At 38.7% G+C, this 27,656-nt stretch overlaps 1 protein-coding gene across 1 annotated transcript in view; it reads right to left on the bottom strand.

Moving 5' to 3' along the window:
- The window catches only part of LYST (lysosomal trafficking regulator), a 3,825,950-nt gene that overhangs the window by 841,735 nt on the left and 2,956,559 nt on the right, over positions 1-27,656 (bottom strand). Inside the window, exons 34-35 of the mRNA XM_044075805.1 lie at positions 6,100-6,245; positions 5,906-6,002 (exon numbers count right to left, since the gene is read on the bottom strand). Of these exons, the coding sequence (XP_043931740.1) occupies positions 5,906-6,002; positions 6,100-6,245 (243 nt within the window). The remainder of the gene's footprint in view (positions 1-5,905; positions 6,003-6,099; positions 6,246-27,656) is intronic.

The raw sequence follows: 27,656 nt of genomic DNA, 5'->3' as shown, positions 1-27,656 counted from the left end.
TTTGGAAATGTTGTTTTTAGATAAGTTAGTGTATAAAGCTGAGGCATAAAAGAGGGTGGAGATCAGGTGAGTTTGAGCAATGGTTTTTCTCGCTACTGGGGAAAGGAAGGGTTTAATTCTGTAGAGCAGCCCAACTTTTTTATTTACAGCTTTAACAGTAGAGTTAATATGGTCATCAAAGTTAAGATGGTTGTCAATGGATACACCTAACAGTCGAGTGGTCATATCAGGGTTAATACAGGTAGAATTATTTGAGGAGATAGTGAAAAATGGTGTGGGAGATTTATTGGTAGGAGTAAAGAGAAGAAGCTTAGTTTTTTTGGGGTTAAGGAGGAGGCAGTGTTGCATAAACCATTGTTCAACGTTTTGGAAAACTGTTTGGGTGATGGACTGAAGGGAGGAAACATTTTTAGCAGTGCAGATCAAAGTGGAGTCGTCAGCATATTGAATACAAGTAGCTTGTGGCACATTAAAGTGTAGGTCATTAATAAATAATGAGAAAAGAAGGGGACCTAAGATAGATCCTTGTGGAACACCAATATTTACTGGGGTTAAGGATGATAGGTTGTTATCCCAAAGCACTGCTTGTTGCCTGTTATTAAGATAGCTCCTAAACCACTGTAGAGAGTGTGAGCTAAGAGAAAAGAGATTGAGTTTGTGAAGAAGTATATTATGGTTAACCATGTCAAAGGCTTTTGATAGGTCTATGAATAGAGCGGAGGAGAAATGATTATTGTTTCGATTATTATTTATGGAGTCAGAGAAGGATAGGAGGGCAGTTGTAGTACTATGAAAAGGCCTGAAACCATGTTGACAGTCAGCTCGAAGTTTGTTTTGAAGAAGGTAGTTGAGAAATTGTTTGTGTATACATCTTTCCATAATTTTAGCTAATGGGGAGAGTAAAGCAATAGGGCGAAAGTTGGAGAGCTCAGTAGAAGAGCCCCCTTTATGTAGAGGAATTATATGTGATATTTTCCATATGGTTGGGATCACTCCTTCAGAGATAGTTCTATTTATCAGTATGGATATGGGGTGATTAATAACTTTTGCGGCAATTTGTAAGTATTCAGATGGGAGTTGGTCAGCAGAAGGGGTACATGGTTTGAGTTTGTTGAGAAGCTTATAAATAATAGATGAGGTGACAGGTTGAATCTGAAAGGCATTAGAAGAGTCTTCAGAGATATTTGGTGAGAATGCAGAAGATGTGGGTAATGAATTAGCTAGAGTTTGAATGGCTTCTGTAAAGTACTTATTAAAGGCATCTGGGATCAGGGTTGAATTGTTAAGGTTAAAGCCTGAAGGGATAGGAGTAGGTGAATGCCCTGGTTTCAGAAGTTTATTAACACCTGACCAGAACTTTTGAGGGTTTTTTTGACTAGTTTGTTGAAGATGAAGATACAATTCTTTTTTATCTCTAAGAATATCTTTCTTGGTGGCATTTCTTAATTGTTTGAAGAGGAGGTGATCTGATGGATGTTTGGTAGCTCTCCATTTAGCCCATATTTTATTTCTGAGGATCATTTTTTCTTTAGTTTGCTTAGTTAGCCATGGGGCAGTCCTAGCTTTTATCCTAGTAGAGCGTAAAGGAGCATGATAATCAAGGATTTGCAAAAAGTTTGTGTTAAAATAGTTAACTGCTTCATTAAGCTCAAGATGTGACAATGGCGACCAGTCACATGCCTGCAATTCAGTAAGGAAGTTATCAGGGTTGAAAAATCTTTTTGAGCGGGCTGTCCTAATTTTATGAGCATTTGGAATATTTAATTTTTTCCTAATGACATATGTAAGTATATGATCACTAATACTATCAGGAAGGGTTCCTGGGGTATAGCTGCTTGGGTGGTTATTAATAAGGATCCAGTCCAAAATTGTTTCTTTCTTATTTGGTTTATGGATTCTGGTTGGAGTTGATATTAATTGTGAGAAACCATGGAGATTAATGTGGTTAGTGGGCTGCTGGGATGAACAGGTTGTCCAGTCAATGTTGAAATCCCCAAGTATAATGGTTTCTTGGGGTAGTTGATTAGAAAGGGAACTAAGTAAGTCTTCTAGATTCTGAATATTGTTACCAGGGGGAAGATACATACAAATTAGATAGATTGATTTGTTGTTGCTAATCTGAAGTTTGGTTACTAATATTTCAGCTTTGTGGTCTGTTAATGGAAGTTCATTATAAAGGGTAACTTGGAGGTTAGATTTGTAGATGATGGCTATGCCACACCTTTCTTCTTTGTGCGGTCATATCTAAGTATGTTGTAGCCAGGAGGAGTAATTTCCTGGTCTTGAGTAGAGGGTTTTAGCCATGTTTCTGTTAGACATAAAATATCAAATGAGTGCAAGTTTAGGAGTGCATGGAGGTGGTGAATTTTGTTATTGACACTTCTAATATTAAGGTGGGCTATTAGAAGGGAGTTGGCTACTTTAGTACATGATGAATGTAAAGGTAAAGGATAGTTGTTTGGATTATATTCAAACGTGGTAGAGGGACCGGGATTAGGATGAATATCACCATGGAGGAGGAGGTGGTGATGGGGATACGATAGTAATTTAAGGATCTTAAGTGAGATATTAAGGATCTTTTTGTTTAAGTAGAATGTTATATGAGTTATTCTATGGTATTTTGGTCCTAGATAGTTGGAGGAACAGGTTATGTTACTATGATTAAGGGTGATGAGGAAAGAGGAAGGAAGAGTTTGTTGGAGATGAAGGTTTTGTTCATTTAAAGTGATGTTTTCCACAAAGGTGACGTAGTAAGATATAGAAAGAAAGGCTGTAACAGTAGTAAAAAGAAGGATATGTATGAGAAAAGCATTAAGACTTGGAGACATGGTAGTGAAAAGCTGACAAGTAAATGTATCTTATAAAAGATGGTCAGTGTAAGAGTAAGTAGATCAGTGCAAATTTGTACAATAGGGTTTAAGGGAAGTAAGAAAAAGGAAGTTGAGGTAGGAGATAGTTAGAGGTAGTCAAAATAAGCGGTAGATGCTAGATAGATAGTAAGTAAAAGGTACAGTAAATAAAATAAATAAATAAATTATTAAATCCAACTGGTAGAATAAAATAAAATAAAATACAATTAGTCATGTAAACAATGTGGCAATTTTCTAAGTTCCAGTGCACTTTTAATTGATAGTTTAGTCCAGGCTACCTAAAAGAGTTCAGCTTTAATTGCTACATGAGTTCATGTTTCTCCAGAATATTCGGGATGTCTCCTTCAAGATCACCCATGTCTATGCGATCCAGGATCTGGAACTTAAAACCTGTGTGTCTTTCATGAAGAGAAAGGTGTTCGGCTAGTGCATTATTTTTACATCCAGAGCGGATTTCTGACAGGTGACATGAAATCATATGCTTGAGTTTATTTACAGTCTTGCCTACATAGAATGCATCACATTCATTGCATTGTGCCCTGTAAATTACTTTTGTAGTGTTACAGTTACCCCTACACTGGTTGTAATGATTTTCTTTAAATAAGGGCAATAAAAACTGTATAAATATACAAAATGTACAATTAGTTTCACATCTTTTAGTGTTTCTCTCATATGGTCTAGGTTTAAATTCAACAAAACTTCTAATGTTCCTGGCCTTCCTATAAACAAATGATGGGGCTTCACCTAAGATGTTAATCAGAAAAGGGTTTCCTGTGACAATGTCCCAGCTTTCTTCAATAATATTTTTGATACTGTGATAATCCGAAGTGAAGGTCAAGATGCAGCTATTTTTGCATTTGTTATTCTCTGTGGAATTACTTAACATTTTTCTACTGGGGAGGTTGAGTGAAGGTGCTTCAGTCCTTTTCAGGTCTATAATGGGTTCCTGGATGTTTTTTAACATCTGACTTTCATAGCCTTTCACTAGAAAATCATTCTCTAAGTTGTTCAGGTTTCTCAAACATGGTTCCATCTCTGTGGTAATTCTAGCTAATCTATAGCCTTGGGACTTCACTACATTATACTTGGTTTTTGTAGGATGTAGACTTTTACTGTGGAGTAATAAGTTAACCCTTGTTGGTTTTCTGAATAGATCAGTGGTGATTCTGTTATTGTGCGTGTCCTTGGAAATCTGCATATCTAAGAAAGTGGTTGAAGTACAGCTATGGGAAGAGGTAAACTTCAGGAAGGGGGTTGTTTGATTGAGGTATGTGATAAAATCTCCAAGCTGCAAGGTGTCACCTTCCCACACAATAAAGATGCCATCAATAAAATGTAAATAGCATGTGATATGCTGCATGTAGTCTGTGTTGTTTAACACAAAGTCCTCCTCCCATTTGCCCAGGGCTATGTTAGTTATGCTGGGAGCTATGGCAGTCCCCATTGCTGTACCAGTTTTTTGTTTGTAGTGTACTGCGGTGGTGGTGCTGCGGTAGCGTTGTCACCTCATCGTAAGACGTTGTTCTGTTCGATTCGCAGCTAGAGCATCTTCTGTGTGGAGACATGTGTGAATGGGCATACCTTCGTTGAAGGTTGTGCTTCAGGACCAGCAACTCGGCATGTAAAAATCTACTGCCAATCATTAGCGGACCGGAGTTCCGCTGTGGCGACCCCTAACTGGGAAAAGCCGAAAGACACAACAAAAAAAGTGTTTGCCATTAAAAGTAAAGAAATTGAAGTCCAGTACAAGATTAATGAGCTTGCTTAACTTTTGCAGTTGTGCCTGTGTACCCTGATTATGTTTCTTAAAAGACTCCATAGCTGCTGTTATACAGTAATTGTGAGGGAGCATTGTGTACAAGGATTCCACATCAATAGTTAATAAAATACTGTCAGCTTCCACTGTAATATTTTTTATTTTCCTCAAAAAATCCATTGTATCTCTTATGTATGACTTATTCTTTTCTGCTAGAAGGTTCAGCAAGTAATCAAGGTAAATGGCTGTGGCTTCAGTAAGGGAACCTCCACACTTGTTACCACCGGTCTATATGGTGGGTCTTCTTAAGGCTTTGGACTCAGCTAAAGTAAGCAGAATAAATGCCTTTGTATGGTTATCTTTATCAGAAAATGCAACCTGTATGAAAATATAATACTCTTGCTGAAAAACTCTCCAGTTCTCTGCAATATTACTGTCAAACACAAGTGGAGTTGGTTTTCGAAATCCATCTGCAGTGCCAACAAATTATGCCCAAACAACGGCAGTCAGGCTCACACGTGCTCAGTATTTATACATTTGTGCAAGCTCCTAGAAAGCTTCTTAAAGGTATACATAAATGTTGAGCTACACTCTCTACCACCCAAAGAGGCCCCTCAAATCCAAAAATCATCAACTTTGCAGGTTCAAAAACCAAATCTCCCTTCTGCCTACCTCTTCTATTCCTACTTCCTAGCCAAAAATTGGAATGCTCTAACTTTATCTATTAGAACATCCCAGAATCCTACCTTCTTAACTTCATTAAGTGAATACCTATTTTCTGTCTGGAATTGTACATGTACTCAGCCTCCTTAGAATAATTATTACAAAGTATGTCTTCCTAGCTACTACTTTCATAGTATGTTCATCGAAATTCCTTACTGCTCTAATTCCTTGACAAATCATGTATGTTACTTGCGTGCTAATTATTTCTATCAACTGTTATTTTTACCTTATGCTTTACTTCTTAAATGTCCCCAATGTTTGTATTTACCGTGGTTTGCACTGCCAAGCTTTTCTCTCTGGGCCACCACTGAAAATTGGCTCTGAATGGGCCAGTGGAATTTCCCGGTAAACAAAGTGTAAATAAATAAATAGTCACTACTATCAAATAATATTGTTCAAAAATACTGAAGGAAATTTCTAGGCCATTTTAAATTCTCATATTGCAGACTAAAACACATGGTTAACGCAAATGTTTTTCCATTTTATAAACAGAAACAATCCTCTTTATAATTATATTAATCACATGGCATAGCTGGAAGTTTTCTAATGCTGTTACCTGATTGCTTCACTTGTAGCTTTGTCTTTTACAGCTGAAGAAAATGAGGAATGTGCTTTATCTTCAAACAAGAAAGATAAAGGTGGAGTGCAGGGCTCTGTAAACAAAGGAAAGAGCAAAATACCACTGGTTCTTAAAATTATGAAAGATGTAATATAGGAAAAGTAACAGAAACATAGTTGAGACTTTGTTACCTTCAGGCTTACGCCTTTCTTTGAGGAGGTATTTATTAGGAATGGTCATGAAACATCTCTGCAGACGTCGTCTCTCTCTGTTTGGTCCTTCTGTAGGATCCAATTGCCATGATGATGGGTAGGAAGCAGGGTCATACCACAGTGCTCTGGAAAGCAACATTTTGAAAATAATTTTAAACTTAAACGCATCTAATACTCTTCCAGTTTTGTTACTATTTTTTTTGTACGTGTTCTTCTGACCAGTTATAGAAAGAGCTTTGGCTGTGGCCTCCTGCCTCTTAAAAGTACACTGAACTCCATACATATCATACACAGTAAACATCATATTTGGTATAATGTAGCAGCAAGAGTCACTATATGAGCAAATACATGTATAGCACATTCATGGTTATACAATAATACCTTTTTTAATATTATGAAACATGAACGCCAGATGGACAAAAATAATGTACAGTCCATTCCAAGATGAGCATTACCAACAGAAAGAAGACTGAAAGCTGTATTTAAATATGGACCAGAGTTCTAGCATGGGATAACTTAAAAAAACATTTATTTTCTTCTGGCTACCAACTCCCAACCATAAAATGTACAAGTAACATAAATGAAGAGTACAAAAAACAAATATAAATGTCCTACAGTAACAATTCACAAAAGAGCCTCAGTTAACAAGCTGGGACAGTTTTGGATGGTGCTCTAATAAAACAGGCACCGCATAAATTGTAAATACTTTGATAGTCACATCGCCACAGTAGTCAGGAAGTCCTTCTACGTGGCACACCTCATCATAAAAGGGTTCTCATCCAGGAAAAAAGAGGTCATTGTTCCCCTCTACTTGTCACTCATTAGACCCATTATAGAGTACAACGCCCCTTTTGGTATGTACCTCACAAGACATCTGCAGCAGCTGGAAAGGCCACAGCTGCCTCAAACAAATGCCCTACACTGACCGCCTCAAAAAACTCCAGCTTTACTCCGTAGCATATCGCCTACTCCGAGGTGATCTCTGCCTAACATATAAAGCTATGTCAAACCCACAGCTGTTGGACATGCTACAACTAAAGAAATCCCAATGCCTCCATTGTCACCACAATAAACAGGACACACTGGAGGGATAGATTCCTGTCCCAGAGACTTCCTATACTCTGGAACAAGCTACCCATCTATGTCAAGCAAGGTTCTTCATTAGCACTCTTCAAGAAAAATCTTGATGAGTGAATGGGAAATAGGAAATACACCCCGGGGATGACTTCTGTGTCTCTGCTGGACAGTGGCTCAGGAAAATATCTTTCTTGGGTGGCGTAAACTATGAACCTTGCTGGCTAGGCTTATGTAGGCCCTTGAGCCGATAGCCTAGTACCTACCTATGAACTAAATCATCATGTAGGGCATAGGCACACATACAGTAACAGAAAAGAAAAACAAAACTTTTTTTCAGTGCATTATACATGGCATATATATGCTTTCTTTCTTTATAATAACTATCATTCAATTCAACACTACATACTACACATTCTGGACTTTGCTGCACAACTGGAAGCTATATATGCCCTTCCACTGTTCCTTTGTAAATTGCTTTTCCAGTCTCTCTTACCAATCTTTTCTAACCTCCTCTGACTGATTCTTATAGTTATCATACACTATTTTATATGCTCTAATTATCCCTTTTTAACATCAGCTTCTATTCTAGACTCAATTAAAAAGTCTACTAGAGTTGGTCCTTCACAAAAAACTCCTCTATCCTTTCTTCTTGCCTATACAGATATTCTCTGCTAGGGAAGGCAATCTCTAACCTACAGTACAAACTTTTGCTTGGCATCATCCCACTCTGTTACCTTTCCCCTCTCCAATTATTTTCTGCCAATATCTTGATTCATTTCCAGTTTTCTCCAGTAAATTCCATCCCTATCTTGCCTGGTTTGTGTACCCCTACACTTTATGAATGCAATACTCTGTATGGTTATAGTTATTCTTCTTATGGATCTGCATCCAAAATCCTACTCTCTTCTTATTTCTAGAACTTCCCTCCACTACATCATCATTCTGTTCCACTTTGATTTATAACCTTCTACTTGTGCTATGTATATGAGTTTTAACTGCAAAACTCTAAAATATCCATACAAATCGGACAATCCTAAACCACCTTGTTCTACGGGAAGGATCAACTTGTCCCACTTAGTCTCACCTTCTTCTCTCCCAAAATCAGTTCCTAAAAACTCTTTACTAATTATTGCCCACAACTTCTCTTCTGTTTGATAAAAATAAGCACAACCTGTATGGAAAACTAAAGGATCTAAAATATTTTCACTGCTTGTATCTTATTCTCCATACACATAAACAAGAGCTTCCAGTTACTCAGTTTTCATATTACATTTTGTTAAATCTCTTCCCACATATCCTTAGCTGCCACAATATAATCCTTTTTAATCCATACACCTAAACACTTCATTTTATAACGTCCCCATAAATATGTGTATTACTGAAGTAATTCATACGTGGGTACACAATTTACAATTATAGCGTCTATAGCCTTTGTTTTATCTTCCTTAATTTTTTATCCACCAAAACACTTGAAACTGTTTCAAAATGTTCCACAGCACACAACTGCCCTTTTTCTAGATTTGTCACATACACAATATCATCATCTTTATTTATTTTGTTTATTTACTCACATTTGAGTCCAACTAGGTATATGCACATTTTCAGTGGAAGCTCGAGGAAAAAAGCTCCAAAGTATTACAAAAACATTTTAAGAACAATAATTTGACAATTTTCGAAATAATACAAAACATCTACAGTTTAAAAAATCATATCAAATTAGGCATAATGTGACAGCATTAGTCAAGTACAGATACAACTTATATGACAATAAGTTAATATTTAGAGAAATTTTAGCCAGTTTATTTAAAAAAAAAAATAAAGTTAAGTTAGTATAATACAAACAGGAATTGCAATAGAAAGAGACAAAAAACAAGGTTATGGAATATCCAGAAAGAGGGTCAGGACAGAGAAACTAATAGAAGTAAAGAACTAAGTGAAGACGGGCAATGTATGAATAGGTACTTGTTCATATTTAGTGATAACATTTGTCTTGTGGTTGAGCAGCAGTACAGAAAGATTTTGACTAGCAAGTCTTTCAGGATGCTTTTAGAGGACTGGAGAGGGTACTGACCTGATGGATACAAGTAAGGAGTCCCAGGCCTTAGTAACATGGTATGAATACAGACCATGCCAAAAACAAAACCTCCGCAAGTAGGACCAGGTGCACGGCTGGAACTGATAAGAGTAAACAAAAAGCGCCAGCACCAAACACAGTGAAAAATCACAAAAAACAATGAGGTTAATACATTAATTTAATTTAATTCATAAAGTAGTGTACATCCCAGACCAGTTTCAGTCAGCAGGTTTTCTTCAGTGGGAACAAAGGTAATTACTGATATACAGTGACACACATACATATATAGAGTGAACCATCCAATAGGATTCTTCCCAAAATCCAAATTGCTTCCTGTATAAAAATAAAAAGAAAATAAAAAAGTTTATAAAATAAAATTCCATTTATGATGACAATACATGTGATGGTAGTAGTAAACATAATTACTAAGAAAAATAAAAATTCATAAATTTACAAATGGTCATTCAAACCAGGTGGAAATAAAGCACCCAGTTTGATGATCCAATACTTCTCTTTCTTAGTAAGGATTGAGTGCCAACCCTGTTTGTTGGATCTATCACCAAGGATCCTATCAATAATAGGGAACTGGAATCTGGCTGAGTTGTGGTGTAAACAGTGTCTGTATAAAGCATTAGTCTCTCTCTTGGTTCGTATGTCACTACGATGCTCAGACATATGCAGACAAAGTGGTCGTGATGTTTGTCCAACATAGAAAGAGCCACATGTGCATGTTGTGAGATACACAACCCAATCGCTATTGCAATTACCAAAGAATTTCATGTCATATACCTTGTTGGTGTTCTTGCTAGTGAACTGTTTAGATGTGAAAATAAATGGACAAGATGTACAATGACCACAGTTATAAGTGCCCCATAATTTATCACCTGTCATAGTTAGTTGATGATGTATAGCTCCTGCCGAGCTAACTCTTTTAAAATGAGAAAAGAAGGACCCTAGTGTCCTGCCTCTTCTATACCCATACTTGCATGTATCACCAATTAAAGGTGTTAATTCATCATTAGCAATAAGAATGTTCCAATGTTTAGACATAACATTTCTAACTAAACTGATGTTCCGTCTAAATGTGGTACTGAAACGTATGGAGTCATCCTGTTCTCTATGGGTTTTGTCATGATATGTGAGAAGTGAGGTTCTAGTTGGGTTAGAGGCAACCTGTCGGGCACCCTGGATGTCAAGCTCATTATATCCTCTAGCTCTGAATCTATTAACCAGATCTTGCTGGGATTCTTCATATTCATTATCAGAGGAACAAATTCTACGAATCTTGAGGAACTGAGATTTGGGTATTTTCCGAATGATGTGGTTGGGATGCATGCTAGTAGCATGTAACAGGTTGTTATATTGGGGATATTTGCGAAATGTTTTAGTTTGTAAAGTGTCATCTGGATTCCGAGTGATGGTAACATCCAGAAAATTAACCTCAGACCGGTTGCTGGTTGAAGTAAATTCAATGCCCCATTTGTTCTGATTTAGATACGACACAAATTCTGCAAGATACTCCTCATCCGAACGCCAAACCAACCAACAGTCGTCCAGATATCTACGCCAAATATCCAGTTCCTCAAGATATAAATTATGAGTGGAATCATAAATAAGATGCTCCTCAATGTATCCCATGAAAAGGTCCGCATATATGGGAGCAAAGGAAGCTCCCATAGCAGTACCTTTGAGTTGCCAATAACATTCACCCTGAAAATGGAATACATTTTTGTTCAGAACATGTTCTGCCATACAAACCAAAAGTGTGTTGAAGCCCACAGGATATAGTTGTGCTTTCTCTAGCCAAAAATTGAGGGCTTCCAATCCGGCCCAGTGTGGTATATTGGCATATAAGGATTTGACATCCAGAGTGCATAATAACCATTCAGGTTCTAGTTGACTATCAGAAATTATTTGTAAAAATTGTGTAGTGTCCTGTATTCTGGCATGAATAAAGCCAAGAAGTGGTTTAAGATATAATGTTAAGAACTCGGATAGTGGTTCGGTCAAAGAACCCATATCCGAAACAATCGGTCTTCCAGGGGGTTTACTGAGGGATTTATGTATCTTAGGCAAAAGATATAACGTTTGTTTCTGAGGATCATTTACAGTGAGATGTGCCTTCACCATATCAGAAATAATACCCTCAGAGACTGCCAGATCCAAAAACTCATGTTTCTTGCTTGAAGCTCGGTGTGGGGTCACTAGGCATTTCCATGTAATGGGAAGGGTTGGACAATTGTCCATTTCCCTCCCCCAGATAATAATCTGTTTCCATGATAACTATGGCCCCCACCCTTATCCGCCTGAGTAATGACAATGTTTTTATTATCTCTTAGTTGTTGCAATGCCTGTTGTTCAGTAATAGATAGATTGTGTTTGAGAGGGACAAACTGATCAAGCTTGAAATGTATGTCCTTAAGTACTGCCTGTTGAAAAATAGCTACATTTCGGTTCATGGGTGGAACAAAATTAGATTTGTGAAATGTAAATTCATTAGATCTTTAAGAGTTTGGTCTAGACCCAAAGAAAAGTTTAAAGTTAATCCTCTGACAAAAATCGTTAATGTCATTCACTATATCTGATTCATCCACAAAAAACCCAGGAACAAAGTTCAAACCTTTATTCAAAAGTTTCTTTTGATCACCTGTTAAAACAGTGCTGGAAATACTCAAAATGTTATAATCTATTTTCTCATAAGTGTTTGTAAAAGGCCCTCGATTGTTTCTATCTTTGTGCCTTCTATGTTTTCTACCACCCCTCTTCCTAATGTGTTTAAAGGGTGGGTCTGGTTTTTGGATTTTTTTAGAAACCAGGGATTCCATAGTGTTGACCCCTTCAGTGTCTGTAGTGGAGGAATCATCCGCTGATGTACTGCTATATGTATGAGCCCCCTTCAATACTGATCTTGGTCTCTTTTTGTTTGTGCCCAAGGTCTGTCTGGTATCGATAAATCTGACAATTTTAGTAGTGTCAAAAGGTCGTCCACTTTGGTAATCGGTTAGATCCCTATTAAATTTTTTTATCCTTAATTTGTTTTTCAAACACAAGAAGTTCTTTTGACAGCTTGTTAAGGCATATGGAGAATTGTGAATATCCCTCATAAGTTTTAACTTCCCCACACAGGTCACTGACCTCTTTGGTATTAATTTCTATAGTACGTTCATAATATGAACTTAAAATTCGAACAAAGTTCATAGATGCCTGTTGCTGGGCCTGAAACCATTCATTGTTCAGGGTATCATCAATCTTGCTCACTAAAGGTTGGATCTTGATTCTCAGAAAGAGAAGTACTGGATCATCAAACTGGGTGCTTTGTTTCCACCTGGTTTGAATGACCATTTGTAAATTTATGAATTTTTATTTTTCTTAGTAATTATGTTTACTACTACCATCACATGTATTGTCATCATAAATGGAATTTTATTTTATAAACTTTTTTACTTTCTTTTTATTTTTATACAGGAAGCAATTTGGATTTTGGGAAGAATCCTATTGGATGGTTCACTCTATGTATGTATGTGTGTCACTGTATATCAGTAATTACCTTTGTTCCCACTGAAGAAAGCCTGCTGGCTAAAACCGGTCTGGGATGTACACTACTTTATGAATTAAATTAAATTAATGTATTAACCTCATTGGTTTTTGTGCTTTTTCACTCTGTTTGGTGCTGGCGCTTTTTGTTTACCTGAATACATACTATGCTTAGCAGAATTAATAGGCTTGTGGACAGAGAGGAGTTTTTGAACAATGGATTGTAATGACCGAGTACACAGTTGTGTATAATGGTATTTAGTGCTGGACAAGAAGGTGGATGCTAGATAATTTATAGGTGGCAAAAATCTATGTATATGTTAGTTGATGGGGTAGTTCTAACCAATTTAGGCGTTTTAGTGCTTTACACTGTTGAATTCTGAAAGGGGTATTTGCTGCAAATTTAATCACTTTAGTATTGTTCAAGTTTTGATTTTTGTGATGCCTGGAGGTTATAAGGACTGGAGTGCCATAAAGCAGTAAGTAGAGGAGGTAAGTACTGGCAAGTGTAGTTTTAGTTGCAGTGGTGAGAAAAGTTTTGGCTCTTTAAAGCATTCTTATAAATCCAACTTTTCCTCATTACCATATCAATTGCATTCTTGAATTTGTCCCTTATCTTTTTTGCCAGTGGCTCTAAATATAAACCATATAACAAAGTGGAAAGAGAGCATGCATGCCTAGCTCTTCTGTTCAACCACAGTTTATCAGAGAGGAACCTTTCCAACTTAATTCTTGCCTCCAATCCTTCATACATCTTCCAAATTAACCCTATTATTGTATCAGGGGATGCAAATGCTTCCATTGAACTACTCATATAATCCCAGCTTACTCTATTAAATGCTTTCCCCACATCAAGACATAAAAAGAAGTTATATACTTACCCTAACATTCCATCTGTGTTGTCCATTTTCATTCTTCCCTAACTGTTGGGTCTGGATCCGATCCTTGGATCCAAATCAACTGTTACTTTAGCTTTTGGCCACCAAAAAGCTCTCGAGCTCCTTCTTTACTCATAATGCACCAACCCCTAACATACCTTAGATCTTGTTTGCTGTTTGACAAAGTAACATAATAAACTATACCTGGAGGTCAATATGAAGGACAGTGGTGTCCTTATAATCTCTTGTTCTTTCAGAAATCAACTGTAAAAAGGGATGGGGGTTGTTGGGTGGGGAGTTAAGAAAGGATAAAAATGGACAACACAGAACATTATGATACATAACTTCTTTATCTGATGTTGTCAATTTTCATTCTATCCTCAACTGTTGGGACAAAAGTCCCCAGCTACCTATTCCTGGGTGGACTCTAAGGAAGGATATTCCTGAGTACAACTGAGCCAAAGGCTGTCCTTCCCCTTGAGACCAGATCTAGTTTGTAATGAGTAATAAAGGTATGAGGATTGGATCAAGTTGCAGCTGCACATATGTCATCCATGGAAGTCTTTGAGGGGAACACTCAAGAAGTTGTGCTAGATTTAGTTCAATTGGCTCAGAGAGGTTTTGGTAAAGATAGACCCAATTTGTTGTAGATAAATGATATGCAATCTGTCAGCCATCTGGTTAAAATTACCTTTGCAACAGATTTTCCCAATTTAAAATCTGCAAAGGGCACAAATAATTGATCTGTCTTTCTAATGTCTTTTGTTCTATGTAGGTAAAAACGTAATTATCTGTAGACATCCAATAAATGTAACAATATATTCACTCTTGTTTGCAAATTTAGGAAAGAAGACTGGCAGATTAACGGACTTGTTAATACTGGATTCTGACACCATCTTAGGAAGGAAAGAAGCATTGGTACATAATGTTACTTTATCCTTATGAAAAATCAAGTAGGGAGGTTTAGAGGATAATGCTTGAAGTTCTGAAATTCTTCTAGCAGAGGTAATGGCTACTAGAAAGATAGTTTTCCAGTCAGGAATTTAAGATCACATTTAGCTGCTGGCTCAAAAGGGAGGGAAGAATTAAGGCCTGCAGTACCAAATTTAAATACCACGGTGGAGTAGGATCTTAATATGGAGGTCTTAGCGGGAGGGTACCTCTCAGAAAGGCTTTACAAAGCTTAGATGAGGTCAAGGAAAAATTCTCAAATCCAATATGAAAACTAAATATTGCTGCTGCCTGAACTCTAATTGTTGAGCAGCTTGCTCCCTCATTAAAAACTATTGCCAAAAATTCAAGAACACTTTGTACAGGAGCTGTGAAGGGGTCAATGCATTACTGTTGTGTCCAAAAAAACAAACCTTTTAAATTTAATTCTGTAAAGTTTCCTTGTGGAAGCCTTATGGGGGGATAAAAGGATATGACAGACAGGGGAAGAGAACCATTGGTTGTCTGGCTATTAAAGGAATTGGAGAAACCATTCTGTTAGCTTGATGTTTGAGATATCTGGATGACTCATGCCTGTTGGGTGAAACAGGAGGTCTGGAATCAGATCCAGAATCCAAGGTGAGTAATGTAGATGAAACCAAAGGAAGGGGAACCAAATCTGTTGAGGCCAGTAAGGTGCAATCAAAATGACTTTAGTCTTCAACTGGGCAGCTTTTTGTAGGAATCTGGGAATTAGAAGGGTTAGAATGCAGTCATAGAGAAGACTGTGAGGCCCATAGGGGAGATGCAAAAAGATTGCAGCAAGGGTGGCCCCGATGATGGAAAATCAAATCTCTCACTTTCCTGTTGGGAGACCACTCATGATGTAGTAGAATGGACCTGCTCAGTTTTCTGCTATCATGTTGGACTTCCCTGGAACGTGCATTGCTACTAGAAAGCAGTTGGAAGAGATTGTCCATTGCCACACTCTGAGGGCTTCCCGACACAAGGGGTAAGACCTGGTGCCCTCTTGTTTGCTGATGTACCAAACTACTGACATATAGTCTGTCTGGATTGCAACTGTCCTGAAAGGGAGAGAATCTTGGAATGCCTGCAACACTAAGACCACAGCTCTCATCTCTAGGGCATTGATATGCATAATGGTACCATCATCACTACAGCTTTGGTCTGAGGGAGGATAAATCTGCGACCAAAGGTATCTCTTCCATGCCTGAGTGATTCTTATTTGTGCTGACGTGTTGATAAAGAATCGATAACTGTGTTGCTAATTTCCAAAGCTTGCAGAATCAATCAGGCTGAAATCTTGGTATTGCAAATTATTTTCCTGACCTGGAATCTGATAGTCGGTACTCTTGACAGGGGAAGAGAAGCTGTCACTGACACCATGTTGAACACTGCTCCTATTAATTCTAATGCTTGAGTTGGTTGTAACTCAGACTTGTTATAATTTATGGTTATCCTCTGATGACAGCAAGTCTGGAGTACTTGATCTCTCGCTCTTACTAGTAGATGCTCCGTCAGGGTGGTAATAAGCCAATCGTCTAGGTATGGAAACAGCTGGAATCCCTGCAGTCTCAAGTGAGCTGCTAACACTACTATGCATTTGTTGAACACCCTGGGGGCTGTGGTGAGGTTAAAGGGCAGTGCTCTGAACCGGTAATGACTGGCTCCCAGCTGGAAGCTTGAATACCTTCTGTATTGTCTGTTTAATTTCATATGATGGTGCGAATCCTGAAGGTCTGTCGAACACATCCAGTTGTCCTTGCCCAAAAAGGGTAGAATGGACTGAACCACGACCATCTGAAACTTTGTGTGTCAAACTGAGTTGTTCAAATCACTGAGATCCAAAATTGGTCTCCAGCCCCTGATTTCTTCGGCATTAAAAAGAATCTTGAGTAAGTTCTGGACTCTATCTGTTCTGGTGGGACTTCTTGGATGATTCTTTTTTTCTACCAGCTTTAGTATTTCTAGTGCTGCTGATTTCCTCTGACTGGGTGAAACATCAAGAAATGTGCATGCAGACAGAGGTGGAAGGGAAAATAGAATTATATAACCTCTGGAAATAATCCTCTGCACCCACATGTCCCTTGTGATGTTTAGCCAGGCTCTCTGGTGCAGGGACAACTGACCTCCAATTGCCTCCAGAGGGGGACAATAGGACCTCCTTTCAGGAGCAATGGTAAGATCTGTCAAAGAAAGATCTGTCAAAGAAAGAATCTCTAGACCCTTGTTTCTGCTTACCTCCTCTGCCACCTGGGTGGCATCTTCCATTTGAGTTCCCCCTTCTGCCCCTGAGGGAGCCATCTCCACATGGATCTTGGAAAGAAGAACCCTGGGACTTTCTAAACCACATCTTTCAATCACCTTGATGATTCCTACAGAAGGTTCTTTGAGGGTTCAAAAAACATATGCCCGCTGCATAGAGGGTCTTTCCATCCTTTTCACAACTGGAGAGTGTGTCCTTCAATTTTGAGCAAAACAGCAAACTGCAGTCAAAAGTTGCAATGATGAACAAGGACTTGAAGGGCTCTGCAAAATCACACAAGCACATCCAGGCATGCCTCATAATGGAAATGGCTGAACCTGTCATCTTGAGGTACCTTCAGCTGCATGACAGATAAGCTTCATGGAAATGGATTGAAAAGTTGCCAACTGTGAAATCACAGAAGCCTAAGTCTCAGCAGTAGTGGTCCCAGAAAGGGATTTTGACAGTTCCTTAATCAACTCCCTTTGCAGTCTTGTAAAGTGTGCCAGATAGTTCAGTGACCTAATGCCAAAGGTCGCTGAAGCATACACATGCTTCCCAAGTCTGTTCAATGCCCTAGACTCCCTGTTAGGGGAATGGACAGAGAACTCTGCTCAGTAAGTTCCTTTTTGGTGGCTGTCACCTCAACCAGAACATCTAAATGCACCCCTTTACTAAAGAATTCCTTACCAAAGGGTGGAGCAAGAATTTGATCTAGTCTCTTGAGGATTGGCTCAACTGAGTCAGACTCCTTCCACACCCACCTAGAGATCAAGTCAATTAACTCATCGGTGGGTGGACTAACCCAAGAGGCAGAAGGCCAGCTCCAAAGGCTTCCAAGAATACTGATTCCTCTGGAGAAGGATTATTGGAGGACAAACAACTTCTCTGCTTAAGGATCTCAAGAATGTCTCCAAATGAGACGTCTTCAGGAGGTGATCTTGGGCACCCTTTTCCATCAAAATCACTATCCCCGGTGACGGACTCCTGAGGGAAGTGCCTCCTCTTGCACTTCCTCTTCCTAGGGACCTTCCTCGGTGGGATGATCCGGTGACTGGATCACTGAATATCGGAACAGACTGCAAACCCCTGCTGAGTGACCTGGAGACTTTGAGCTGTCTGTTCCTGTGGTGTAGAATGATGTGACTCAAATGCAGAGACATCTGGGATCCAGAGAGAAGATCCGTGGGGGGTAGAGTCCTGTCCATCCTGCCGGAGCAGAGAGTATTCTCTTCACTAACTCAAAAGGCAGAATGCTCTGGGGAGAAGGATGACAATGGAGCTGAGAAGCCAGGTTTCTGACCCACTGACTCCCTATGCCCCAAGGCAATCTACCCGAACAGAAATCAGAATTGAGCTGTCCAATGCCGAGGCTCTGAGGGGCAGAGATGGCTATTCCTAGGTAAGGCTGTCAGACCCAAAGTGCTTGGATCCAAACAGCAAGATGTTGGACCTGGAATTGAAACTATAGAATTTGTCTTCGGATCCAATTTGTGTTTCTGCTTAGTTGGCTCCAAGGATGAAGGAGTCGATGAACCTGATGGCTTAGGAGATTTGGAACAAGTCTCTTTAGATTTAGATTTGGAGGGTTGAGCTACAGCAATGGCTTCAGAAAAAGACGTATGGAGTAACCCTTTTAATATTAACTTATTCTTTTGATCAGCAATTATCCATGGATTAATTTTCTGACATATTTGGTAATCAACTTTTGAGATGATCTGGGGCTAAACAGTAAATGCATAAAGAATGCACATCTCATAATGGCAACTTATGCCCACAACACTGACAATTTTTAAAGCCTGAAGGGCCTTTTTCTGACATCCTGAAGAATGTAGATTTATAAGAAGGAAGAAAATAATTTTTTTGGATATAAAAGTAACGAAAGAAAAAGTACCAACAATTGGAACTAATACACAGAACTGTGTAGAACTAAGGAAAGAAGGGAAACAATAAGTACCAACAAAAGTAAGAAGATTACACCTAGTTTAAGAAAGTGATTATACATTATTTATATATATATATATATATATATATATATATATATATATATATATATATATATATATATATATATAAAATTAAGAAATGAAATTTAGAAGAGTTATCTTTTTTTGGAAAAAAAAACTGCTCCAGAGCTGAGGGCAACCATGCCTTATTTGCGAAAGAGGCAAACGAGATCTGAGGTATGATAGGGGTTGGTGCATTATGGGTAGAGGAGGAGCTTGGCAGCTTTTATTGGCTAAAGTAAAGGTCGAGTCAGATACGAGGATGAGCTCCAGACCTAACAGTTGAGGACAGAATGAAAATTGACAACATCAGATCATGTATTCTCTTACATTCTGCTTCCCCCAGATCATCAGTGTTCTATTAATGTTATTAAATGTTTGTCTGCCCACTAGAAAACAACAATGATCCATATGTATCAATTCTGTCAATACCTTTTGACATTCTCTTAGCTGGTATAGACAAACAATTATAACCGTGGTTTAAAACTGAAATGGGTCTATATGAAGCTGGGATTGATGCATCTTTGCCCACATTGGGTAATACAGTCAGCACATCTTTCCTCCAAGATTCTGGTGCCTCACCTCCTTTTAAAATATTATTAAACAAAGCCTTCCAGATCTGTATCTCTTTCTTCCGTACTAACTTCCAACTTCTACAGGAATGCCATCTGTTCCTGTAGACTTCTCTGTAGACTGACCATAGATTGCCATGTTTATCTCTTCTCCTCTTATCTTAATTAGTTGTTGAGAAACAGCTCCCTCTAATCTTGGCACAACTAAGTCTTCCATAAATATTTCCATTTGTGCTATTTTCTTAGTTTGCACATTCCTCTGCTTTAAACAAATTTTCGTTTAATTTCCAAAATATCTCTAATACTGCATCATCAGCAATTTTTCTTGTAACAGGCTCCCTAAGATTGCTGACTGCCCTTTCTACTTTTTGTTGCCCAAGTTGTTGTGGTAGAAGTGTTTGAGCTCTGGAATTATCATCAAAAATAGTTGCCTAGCTGCAATCTTTCTAAACATGCATATTATTTTAATACTTCCTTACTGTCTCTTTAGCACTGTTTACCTTCTTCTCTTCTTGTACTCTGAGATTCCCTTTGCTCTGCAATACTTTAACCTTTGTCAGCCCCTCTAAACAGTTCCTATTAATACTTATCCGTATCTCCTTCTCTTTTATTACTATCATATTTTAAACTCCATTTTCATTTTATTCCACTCACTAACTATCTCTTCGGAAGGAATTTCTATCTTCTCTACTAACTCTCAAATAATTTACACTACCCATTAATAAATGTTCAGTCTTTTGTTACTTCATTATTCATTACCCTGTATTTTTAACTTAGGTTTTTTGGGTGCATGATATGATATGGTTATTGGATGTGTGTCAAAACTTTCAATTAAATGCTCATGTTCCTATAAAATATCATTTCTAGCTAGCCCAGTTATTGCATCTTGGTGAACGCAATGTAAATTCTGGCTACTTCCTTCTACTGAGTTCACATATTCTGTACCAAATATGTTAACAAATGTCTTCCAAAATCTACATTCTTTTGTTCAATTTTCCATTCTGGGTCCCTCTGATATATTCTCACCATTGCAAAACCAAGTTCCAGTCCTCACCTATAAATAATATTTCCTACTGAAAGCTGCTTATTTCGCCTAAATTTTCTTCTTCTCAATAATAGCAGTTTTGGACAGAGTATAAATACATGCCAGAGTAATACTACTCCCTTGTCAATGGTTCCTTACTACAACCATTATTGTCTTTCCCCCTTTTCTGTCATTATTGCAGTCCCTCTAGCAACCAGCATTATTACTCCCCTTTCCTTTGGCTCTGATATTCTGCTTAATATCCAACTGAAACCATATCTTTGTCAAATTCACAAGCTCATTTCTATCCAGATGCATCTCCTGCAACAGTATTATTTGCATCCTACATTTCTTAATGTAATTCAATACTCTTTCCTTTTTGTCTTTACAAGTAAGGCCATTCACATTCCAGTACAATATGGACAATATAGCCATTATGACAGAAAGCTGTTATACATGACAGTTCTTTTGAATGTCTGTTTCCAGCTTTTGTCTTACATGTACACACTGTTTGGCAGGCTTGTCTTTGGTTATTTCTTATCATTTCAGTTTGAACCTATTGTAACATCTTTCAAGAATTTTTGCTGTAATGAAAACACTTAAAATCTAAATACATTTTCACAACTCTAATCCCCAATAACTTAGAACAAATGCACAAAACCACATAGATTTTAAGGAAATGATAGGGACAATTGTTCCAAATTGAAAGCTGCACCCACAGGTTCATAGGAGGTTACTAGACTAATGGCCTTAGAGCCCTTACAAGTCTAGCCATATTTATCCTAAGTTGCCCCACTTGGCATTGGTTAGGTTAGTGAAGTTTTCAGAGGTAAGTGTCTATGGCAGGAGGGACATGGACACCACCCCAGGAGTGAATTTGTGGTCACCCATCCATTGATTTAGGTTGCATATGAAGAGGGGCTCTGTTTCACATGAATTAGAAGCTTGTTCCACAGAACTGGCAGTCTCTGGGAGATGCACCTATCTCTCCAGCATGACCTGCTCATAACAGAGCCTAGGTTAAGATCCCTAGAGCAAGTGACCCTCCTGCACTTTGATTTATGAAATGTGTAGCATTTCCATCAGAGCCAGGTCAGAGACTGCCGTGTAAGCCGTACAAAGGCCACCCCTTAGCAACCTGTAGATAACACTATACAGTGACAAGGCTTTCAGTCTTTTCACATGAGACTTGCTTTGTGTACCCCGTAATTTCATGGTGACAAACCTCTGTGGTCTCTCCAACTGTTGCAGGTTTCTAGTGAGGTACATGCAAAAGGGTGCATTATACTTAATTATTGGTCTGATGAAGGCTGAGTATAATGGAATTATAATAGCCTTAGATCTAGATGTGATGTACTTATAAGATGTGCCACACAGAAGGATTTCTTTACTACTGTGGATACGTGGTGGTCAAAGTTCAGATTGCTATCAACCGGAGTACCCAGAACTCGTACCACTGGGTCTACTCTTAGGAGAGTGCTGTCTATAATGTAATTAGAAGAGATGTCAGCTGTCCCAAAGGAAATAATAATACATTTTCTTTGCATTTAGTTTTAATCCGTGGCCTTGGCACCAATCGTTTGTCTGTGTTAACCCTGTTTGCAGTATATTAACATCCTTGGGTGACTCAGTGATTGCTCCCAATTTGCAGTCAGCGAATTTCTTCAGCCACAGGCCATCCGAGTTTGCCTGAACTTTTGAGAAATAAATTCCGAACAGTAAGGGGCCCAGCACAAGACCCTGTGGTACGCGACTGGTCTTTTGCTATACGTGAAGTCAACCACTTTGACAGCATGTATCCTGTCGGTAAGCCAGTTGGCTACTCATCTGGTAATGTAGGGTTTAATTCCCACCTGTGACAGTTTCTCTATAATACCTCACTGGGGACTGTTTCAAATGTCTTGGTAAGGTCAGGATAGACAGAGCCTTGGTGACTTTCTAGAAGAAGTCAGCCATGTTTAACATGCATGATCTACCTTTAATGTATCCAAAATGGGTTGGATCCAGAGTTTGGAGATTAACTATGTCCTTGTTAATAAGATCAATAATGATTCTTTCCATGGGCTTGCAGATGAGGCTAGTCAAGCTTATAGGACTATAATTCCCAGGGTCAGTTAACGGTCCTCCCCTTGTGTACAGGGATTACTACTGCTGTCCTCCATTCTGCCAGAACATAGCCAGTTCTCAGGCTGTGGTTGAACAGGGATCCAAGTGGGTCTGCTAGATCAAGTTTTAAGATGTTTAAAAGGCAACCTGGGATATTGCCTGGTCACACTGATGCCGTGTATCTGGCCTTAGCGAGTGCTGAGATGACCTGTTCTCTTGAGATAACAGGTTGAGGAATGGTGGCAGGTATACTTTGGGGAAATGACTGGAGGAGACAGGGGAATAAAGTTTTCTCCAAATCTGTCAGCTAGCGGGTTGGCTATCGTCTGGTTAAGCATGGATGGTGCCATCCACAAACACTTCAGTGCATAGCTGGGTATTCCCTTTTAGATTTTGGCTGTAGTGAAAGATGGCTTGTGATTATCCTTAGGTAGGGAGGCTACTTTTGCTTCATAATTAGCTTTGGAGGACTTGACAAAATCTCTAATTTGCTTGTTTAAGCTATAGAGGGACTTTGTATTCTGCTTAGCCAGTTCCCTCTTGTTCTTGGATATTAGTTTCTTTCTCTTGTTTTTATAACCTGTTTATACTAAGGGTCCGCTAGGGTGGCTTGTTTTTCTGGTAAGACCTTGCTTTAATCTGGTCAGGTACAGCCAGTTCTACACATCTGCTTAAGTGGTTATATAGGGCATTGGTGTACACCTCTGCATAGCAGTCCATGTTATTTGCGCTTGAGGGGGCTTTGAAACATCAAACCATCACTTGGTAGGAGGTAATTTGTCTTTGAAAAATTCTTAAGCATTTTTGAGCTTGATGGGGTATATGGTCTTATAATTACATTGTATGAGATTGATTCACGGTCCAATCTTACCAGGAAGGATGTCACATTGAGGTGGGGGGGGGGGTTATAATGCTCTTCCATGTTAGTGAGTACTATGTCCAGGACAGCTGAACCTCTTGTGGATGTGCTGACTGTTCCAGGGCATTTGCACTGATGAAGTCTAAGAACCTCTGAGCCAGCAAGTTTGTGGTCATGTATGTTTCCCAGTCGATGGTAGGATAACTAAAAATCACCCATGAGTAAGGTGTTGAGCTATATGGCAAGTGTACGCTTTTCCTGTTTCATGGCTGGGGACTTGTAGCTAGCTATGATGTGGTAGGGAGCTTTGCCTACAGTTAATTTGGCATGGAGTAGCTCAAGAGAGTTATACTGTTTGACCAGTCTTGAGGTGTACTTATCTTTAATTAACAAGGATACACCTCTTCCTTTGGTTCTTTCATGCTCAGTTTGTGGTATGAATGTATGGAAGACATTGTAGCCCTGGATGGCCAGGTTGCTTTACGCACCTTTGAACCATGTCTTGGTGACTACACAAACATCAGCATTTTCCAAAGTGAGGAGTGCTTCCAGGGAGTGCAGTTTATTTTTTAAACTCCTAGCATTAAGCAGCAGTACCTTGAGTTTATCTACAGTGGATTTTGTTATGTTGGGATGCTTTTTATTTTTAAAAAAGGCACAACAGGGGTGGCTAATGCCTATGCCAGTATCTGAAAGCCTAGAGAAGACAGGTGCAGGCCATCTCTAGCAACGCAGCATAGCCTGTCGACCTTGTCCTCCCAGGGTGACAGATATTGGATCCCCTTGGACTGGCACCAGAAACTAAGCCAATTGTTGAAGTCAATTCTTTGTTTGTATTGTGGCATCATCCTTGGAAAGGTAGAATGCTGCTTATGGCTAGGCTTATACTTGCCTGTGACAAATAACCTGAGAGCTCAGTCATGTCTCTCTTCATATAGTCTAGTGAGGTATGTCTCAAGTCACCCTCACATGGACTATAACGGAGTCATACTGGTACTTGCGCTTGAGTGATTTGAGTGCTTGCATGACTTGATGGATCCTGGCACTTGACAGGCAGCTAACAGTAAGCTGCTCCTTATCCAGCCTGGTAAGGGGAACATTTGTGCGTCTCACAATGGAGTCACCTATGACCAATACATTAAGTTTTGTGGTGTTACGCCTTATGGGCTTATTTACTGAGACACTGTTATGTGTTGTGGTTGTTTTTTACAATGTTGTGTGTGTAAGTGATTTCTACGTGGGAAGCCTATGATCTTCTGTTAAGTTACTAGTGAGTACCTCCACATAAGAGAGTTTATGTGCCATGTCCTTATTTAGCATGGGAAGTGTGTGTGTGTGTGTGTGTGTGTGTGTGTGTGTGTGTGTGTGTTGACAACCTGTCTGGCATTCAATTCATCCTTATGAGAGAGTCTTGCCTCCAATTTCATAGTGTAACTACATCTCTCATATAAAGTATTTGTTTGTTTCAGGAGTAAGTGGTGTCAATATACATAAGGCAATTGCTACATTGCCCAAAGATACACATGTCTATCAGGCTAGCTAGAGAGATGATGGGAAAACTGCCCATCCATGATAACAAGCTCCTATTCTATGTTATATTAGGGATGGGAATGGGTTAATTTGACAGAACTGAACTGGTAGCATCAAGACTACAACTGGGACCTGTGCTTTGTGCAGGCTAAGTCCCCCCCCCAAACATCTTTATTAAATTATCATGTATGACACAGGCAATCTTAGATTTATATAAATGAAAAACAAACACTGACACCACTTTAGTCACAAACATTACACACCACAGACACCACTGAAACAATTGCAGATTCAAATATTATACAACACTTATAATCTAGCCAGTTGTCAGTTAGGCACTACATGGCTCATTCAAATTGTGCCTCTTAAACCTCATTCCTTCTCTGCATATAATGTTCCCACAATTCCCATTTTTTCTATGTAGTTTGCTCCGTCCCTTTTCCAAAGATCCAAATTCCAGTTGTTTTATCTCTGTTACTATACTCTACTTCTAGTAAAGTTGGTCTAGACTTTGATTTCCATTTTCTTTTCTAGTAATTGTTTTTTTGACAGCCACCATAATTAGACTCAGAAAGGGTTTACTATGTCTAGGCAATTCCAAGTCAGCTCAAAAAAAAAATCATCTCCCCAGTCAATCTAATCTGCTCACCCGGCATCTCTTACAGAGCAATTGGCAGGGAATCCCTAAAGTCTGCCAACTCATTACACTCCCAAAAATATATATTTCCAGCCACCTCTTTCTTGCCTGTCACACCTCCAACATCTGCTATCCACCTAAGGAGAAATTCTTTGGGGTTTATTGGGGTATAAAAATACCTATGTAAATACTTCCAGGCAAAGATCCAAAATCTTCCTAGACTTTGTTGCATATTTGTGAGATATACATATATCCCACCATTGTCTCTTTGTGAATTGCTTATCCAATCTCTCTTCCCAATCCTTTCTAAGCTGTTCTGATTGATTCTTATAATTATCAAGCAATAACTTATATGCTCTACTAATCACTCCTTTTTTAATGGCAGCTTCCGTTCTAGATTCTATTAAAAACTCTACCAATGCTGGTCTTTCATTTAGGAACCCCCACCCCATTTCTTTCTCTTTGCCTATACTCTGATATCAATCCTTGACAGGGAAGGCAATATCTAACCTGCAGTCCAAATAAATTATTGGCCTTTTCCCATTCTATTACCTTTCCCTTTCTAGTTATTGCCTCCCAATACCTTGTTTCCTTTGCCAGTTTTCTCCAGTAAATTCCAGCCCCCCCTTGCCTATTATCCGCATCCCTAACCACAATCATCCCTATCGGCATAATCTCTTTTCTCCATTCATGTCCTGGTTTAGTTCTTGGAATACACCCTATTTTATGAACATAACACTCTGTATGATTTTTGTTGTTTTCCTTAAGAGTCTGCATCCAAAATCCCAATCTCTCCTTATTTCTTGTGCTTCCCCCCTCTATCATAATCATTCCTTTCCACTTTGAATTATAGTTCTATTTGTGCTATATATAAGAGCCTTAACTGTGTTGCTCTAAAATATCCCCTCAAATTGGGTAATCCTAGTCTGCCTTGTTCTACTGGAAGAATCAGCTTGTCCTACTTGACCCCTGCTGTCTTCCCTTCCCAAATAAAATCCTTCATTTCTTTTTTAATTGCTATCCACAGCTTATCCTCTGGTTGATAAGAATATGTTTGACCTGTGTATAAGACTAAAGGGACTAAAAACATTTTAATTACTTGTATCTTAGTATCCATATCCCTATAACAAAGTTTTCAGTTTCTCAATTTTTGTATTATCTTTTGTTTAGCCTCTTCTCACATATCCTTAGCTGCCACATCAGAGTAATTTCTAAGCCATACTCCTAAATACTTCATTTTATCATGTCCCCATAAATACGGATATGATTGGACCAATTTGTGTGTGGGTACATAATTTACCGCTATTGCCTTTGTTTTAGCTTCATTAATTTTGAATCCCGAGAAGATATGAAACTGTCTTAAAATGTTCCAGAACACTGTAATGTCCCTTTCTGGTTTTGTCATGTATAAAATAATATCAACTGCAAACAGAGCCAGCTTTTCCTGACTACCATACCAATTATATTCTTGAATTTCTGAGTCCCTTATTTTCTTTGCCAATGGTTCTAAATATAATGCAAACAACAAAGGAGAAGCGGACAAACCTGCCTGGTTCATCTATGCAAGCATAAGTTATGAAAGAGGATTCCACCCACTTTAGTTTTCGTCTCAGATCCCTCATATATACTCCTAATCAACCTTATAGCTGTATCAAGGAAAGTAAATGGCTCTATTGCCCTGCTCATGAAGTCCCAGTCTACTCTGTCAAATGCTGTCTCTGCATCAAGATCCACCAATAACAGCATTATTTTGTTACGTTGTACTTCTCTCTGGATCATCAATGTTCTGTTAATATTGTCAAATGTTTGCCTCCCCTCCACTGATCTATAGCTATCAATTTTGGTGTCACTTTTGCCATTCTTTTAGCCGTTATAGACATAAAACACTTTATAATCATGGTTTAGTACTAAAATGGGCCTGTATGAAGCTGGATATGATGGATCTTTACCCTCATTAGGTACTACAGGTTACAAATGCCTTCTTCCAGTATGCTGGTACTTCTCTCCCTCTTAAAATACTGTTAAACAAAACCTTCCAGATCT

Source organism: Protopterus annectens, chromosome 1.part1 (assembly GCF_019279795.1).
Source record: "Protopterus annectens isolate FY-2018-M chromosome 1.part1, PAN1.0, whole genome shotgun sequence".
In the NCBI taxonomy this organism is placed as follows: Eukaryota; Metazoa; Chordata; order Ceratodontiformes; family Protopteridae; genus Protopterus; species Protopterus annectens.
This window is presented reverse-complemented; position numbering and strand designations above follow the sequence as displayed.